The sequence below is a fragment of the Octopus bimaculoides genome, chromosome 22, assembly GCF_001194135.2.
Source record: "Octopus bimaculoides isolate UCB-OBI-ISO-001 chromosome 22, ASM119413v2, whole genome shotgun sequence".
Taxonomy (NCBI): Eukaryota; Metazoa; Mollusca; class Cephalopoda; order Octopoda; family Octopodidae; genus Octopus; species Octopus bimaculoides.
Genome location: NC_069002.1, coordinates 3,749,215 through 3,753,891, shown reverse-complemented (window position 1 = coordinate 3,753,891; position 4,677 = coordinate 3,749,215). Strand labels below are relative to the sequence as shown.

Here is a 4,677-nt window from a genome sequence, read left to right as displayed (position 1 = left end):
TCTTTTCTCTCTCTCTCTCTCTCTCTCTCTCTGTCAGACAAGGACACACACACACACACACACACACTAAAAAAAACCCAGATATAGTAACTGACTAAAAGACTCACTACTATTATTGAACATGATGTTTTAAATAATTTTAATGACTGTGACTTTGGAGTTTCATCACATGGCCTATTCAAACTGTCTGAATAAGTCATCGAGTGAAACTTCAAAGTTACTATCAAAATCCCACCAAATATTGTGAATACATGATTATCTCCCTTCTAATAGCTGTGACCAATAGGGGAATCACACATATATGTTATATTGTACATCTTATTTTCTAGGTAAACGTTTTTGGCAATCCAAAAGGTCGGAGTAAAGATACCCCTCAATATGTTGAGGTATGCGAGGCATGTAAAGCCTTTCTGGATAGCAAGGAACCAATTCCTAGTGAGCTTTTGGCCAAACTTATCAAGTTTAAGTTGTTGTCATTAAAATCTGACGACATATGCAAATCTAAACCTGTAGAAAAAGTAGGTAGCATTACATTTTCATCATCATCATCATTTTCATTATTGTTGTAATACTTATCACTGCTTTTATCATCAGCATTGTTTCCATTATTGCCTCATCATCATCATCATCATCGTTGTTATAAGAATTTTCTAAACTTTTGAGAGAATGCAAAATAATTCTTTTTTGAAATGGTGGATTCTTGTGGCACACATAAAGCTATAAATAAAAGCTATCTGTGGAGCAGAAATGTGGTCCCTCTCGAAGACCCTGGAAAAGAGGATCGACAGCTTCAATAGCAGAGCCCTGAGAACCATCAAGAGCATCAGATGGGACCATCATGTTTCCAACAAAGAACTATATGTGCATGCATCAGCCTGCAGCCTCCCACCTCATAGCTATCCATCGCATGTGCCGGTGCAGACATTGTCTTCCATCTCCCACTAGGTCAACCTACCAGGGTTTTACTCTCTTTTGATGCAGCAGCTGTGGGCTGCAAGAAGCCTTGAAGTAGGCCTCACACCAGATGGCTGGATGTGACTGGGGAAGATCTCCAGAGGCTTGACATCACCTTGGAGGTTGCAGCGGGGCTGGCATGGGACTGCTAGCGATGGAGAGCACTTGTGGACCTGGTCAGTTCCCTGCATGATGACATCTCTGGGACCCCAACCCCATCAAGCAAGAACATGAAGCAAAGCAAAGCAAAGCAAGCAAACATTTATAACTTTATGTATGTGCTTTAAGAATCTAATTATTCAGAAAAAGGATTAACATTGTTGTTGTTTATTATCCCTATGAGCTTCCGTCCATTCTCAAACATTGACGTATCCTGTTTACCTTATATGTAACTAACATGCACAAGCTTGTACACATACACACATACGCACCCTGCTCTCCCTCCGTGTGTGTTTGAACTCTGCTGTAGCTGACTTGGTCCTTTATTCTTTTAGTTCCAAGAAAATAAATACCAATAAAATACTGGGGTCGAGTCATTTTGATTGTGCCTTGTCCCAATATTTCTGGTCTCGTTAGCCTGCTGGACAAAATTCCTAGCAGTATTTCTTTTGGCTTAATGTTCTTCATTCAGTTGTCGTTGAGGCTGACTTTGCCTTACATCCTTTCAGGGTTAATAAGGCATAGTACCAGGCATGTACTGGGGGTCAATGCAATCCACTTCACCCCCTCTAAAATTGATTAGCCTTGTACCAAAATTAGAAGGAAGAATTATTATTATAATTATTAAGATGGTGAGCTGGCAGAACTGTTAGTACAGTAGACAAAATGCTGAGTAGCATTACGTCTGTCTTCACGATCTGAGTTCAAATTCTGTCGAGGTTGACTCTGCCTTTTATCCTTCCGGGGTTGATAATATATACATGCATGCTTATGTCCATGCAGACATGCACATTTGCACATTTATGCACATGCACTTGCACACTTACTTGTAACCCCACCACCACCACCATATACACACCTCCACGCTGTTCTTGCACTGCACGAGTGTTCACTTTTTTCCCAAACTGTTTCGTGTTGTACAGCGTAAAGCATCCTTGCAGAGTGTCGACCTCAAAAAGGTTAAAACTGGTAAAGGGGCCAAGGCTGCTGGGAAGAAAACGGCTGCTGCTAAACCAGTTGAAGAAGGCAGCATCAAAGAAGGAACACACCTAAAGAAACGTTCTGAAGAAATCTATGACTACAAATATATCGGTAAATTACTGTCTTCTTGACTTTTTAAAAAAAAATTCAGTTTTCTTTTTTTTTGCTGCTACTAAAATGGTGATTTGGGGAAGAAGATTGCCGGGAACTATGGGTGATTTTCTTATAAAAATCATATTGCTTAATTAATTGACACCAAATTTTCTCTGTCAAACATCATTCATTGGTGGTGGCCATGTTGGTAGTGGCTTTATCATCAGCAACAGCAGCAGCTTTCTCATTAATTTTATGCCCATTTGTTTCAAGTTGGCACGAGATGGCCGAGTTATCACAAACCGTCAACCTTATTGAGAGATATTGCCCCTCCCAGCTGGGGGCCAGGATTATGCCTTACTTGTATGTTCCATTGAATAAATTAAAAATCAACAGAAAAGTGGACAAAATGATTCAATTAACAACTGGAAGAATCATTTTTCTCCTCTGCTCTACCAATTCTATTCTACCAATTAATTCCATTATTTTGTCTGGTGTTCTACCAATCCTGCCATTTAGTTATTTAATCACAAAATTTTCTGACTAATTATACAAATTCTTTGTTTCTCTACACAGATGATGAGCCAGAATTTGGTCCTAACTATTATGCTGTTATTAGCGGATTCTATGAACCCAGTTTACCAATACTTTTAGCTGATATTGATATCCTGATTGATGTTGTTGTGAAGTTTGGTTCTACCCATTATACTGGTTTGGCCATTGAGGTGATAAACAAGGACAACCTCATACCTAAAGACTCAAGATTAATTGGTAAATACAAATTACTGTAACGACCTACTTTTGAGGTTTTTTTACATTTGTTCTTGGCCCATATGTATATTATGTCACATCTTATATATAAAAATATCCTTTCATATTCTTCCCCTAACATTTTTGTATCAGGTAATGCTTATGTATGCTAAGATTAACCCTTCTGCAGTTAACTAACCACACCAGACACCAAATAGTCTAACCGTTTTATGTTGAAACAAGCCAGATCCTACCTCTTATACCTACTCTACAATGTCATTCTAAAAATAAATAATCATATCATTGAAGTCTCAAAGCTTTGAGATAATGCATGATTTTTTTTTTTAACAACACTCTGCTGTTTTTCTATCGGCGACATCTGACGGGCTTACTACTGTGTCGGGAGGTACAAAACAATTGTTACAATTTGCAATAATTCAGTGAAAAGAAATATATTTTATGAAAGAAAACAAAACAGAGAAAGAGAAAAGACATCAGTGTTACACCAAGTGCTTCAATCAGTTGCATATGACACAGTTCATTGGAACCTACTGAAGCGAGCCAACGTGCTCATGGCATTACTATGAGTAATGGTAAGGCATTGGAAAGGCCAGGCACCCTGACAGGCATCACCTAACATCTCAGTAAGACCAGCAGCCAATGAGGACAAGAACTTCACTGTTAGTGGTCCAGCCCCTCCAAACATCTCAAGCGCCACAGGCTGGAAGACATAGTTCACTGACAGGTCCTGATACATCAGGGTTTTGTTCCATTTGGCTACAGAAGTAGTGACCCCCCCCCCATTTACAACAGTATCCAGGATGTGGTGGTGAGCAAAATAGTCACAGACTGTGGTGTCCCAGATTGCATGATTGAGTCAAAGCAATGTGAATAAATAAATATTTCATTTGACAGAGTAATCTGTGTGCTGAAGGGTTGAATAAATCATGGCACAAAAGCCTATCTAAAAACCACCAACTTCTCTGTCCCACAAATCATAATTAACCGATCCTGCTGTATTTTCTTTTACTCAAAGCCAGGAACTGTTCAGCACACCCTCATGTATATATATGATAAATATCTTTGTGATAAATATTTAAACATTTCAGCTCAAGAAGAAGCTGCGGCCGCTGAGACTGAACGCTTAAAGAAAGCAATGGATTATTTCTGGAAGTGGACCATGGTATACCTAAATGAGCAATCTGCAACATCACAAACGCGTAACATTTACGTCACAGACTTTCTGGACGACAAGGAATCCAATTTAGAAAATGATGTAAGATTTTCTTTTCTTGTGAACTTTCTTCCTTCTTTTCACCTGCAGAATTGTCGTTTGGTAGGTTGAAATGGCACTCCATCAGTTACGACAATGAGGGTTCTGGTTGATCTGACCAACAGAACAGCCTCTACTCATGAAATTAATGTGCAAGTGGCTGAGCACTCCATAGACATGTGTACCGTTAATGTAGTTCTCTGGGAGATTCAGCGTGGCAAAGAATGTGACAAAGTTGGCCCTTTGAAATTACAGGTACAACTCATTTTTGCCAGCTGAGTGGACTAAATTTAGTGAATTAAATGTGAAATAAAGTGACTTGCTCAGGGACAAAGTGCCTCACCTCACACCTCATCACACTGCATTTCACTTCACCCTGTGCCTCACCTCACCCTGTGCCATCTCACTCTGTACCCCACCTCACACTGTGCCTCACCTCACACCATACCTTCCCTCATGTTGTCCCT

General features: G+C 39.6%; 1 protein-coding gene across 11 annotated transcripts in view; it reads left to right on the top strand.

Moving 5' to 3' along the window:
- The window catches only part of LOC106867864 (sperm-associated antigen 17), a 36,890-nt gene that overhangs the window by 4,172 nt on the left and 28,041 nt on the right, over positions 1-4,677 (top strand). For 10 of the 11 annotated variants that reach the window (XR_008266527.1, XR_008266528.1, XR_008266529.1 and 7 more), the window contains exons 3-6: positions 330-518; positions 2,037-2,205; positions 2,764-2,958; positions 4,047-4,213. Coding sequence is in view for 7 of the 11 variants with exons in the window: in XM_052975733.1 (XP_052831693.1) it covers positions 330-518; positions 2,037-2,205; positions 2,764-2,958; positions 4,047-4,213 (720 nt within the window). In the remaining 4 variants the exon portion in view is untranslated. The remainder of the gene's footprint in view (positions 1-329; positions 519-2,036; positions 2,206-2,763; positions 2,959-4,046; positions 4,214-4,677) is intronic. The other variant, XM_052975729.1, reaches the window with a different exon arrangement.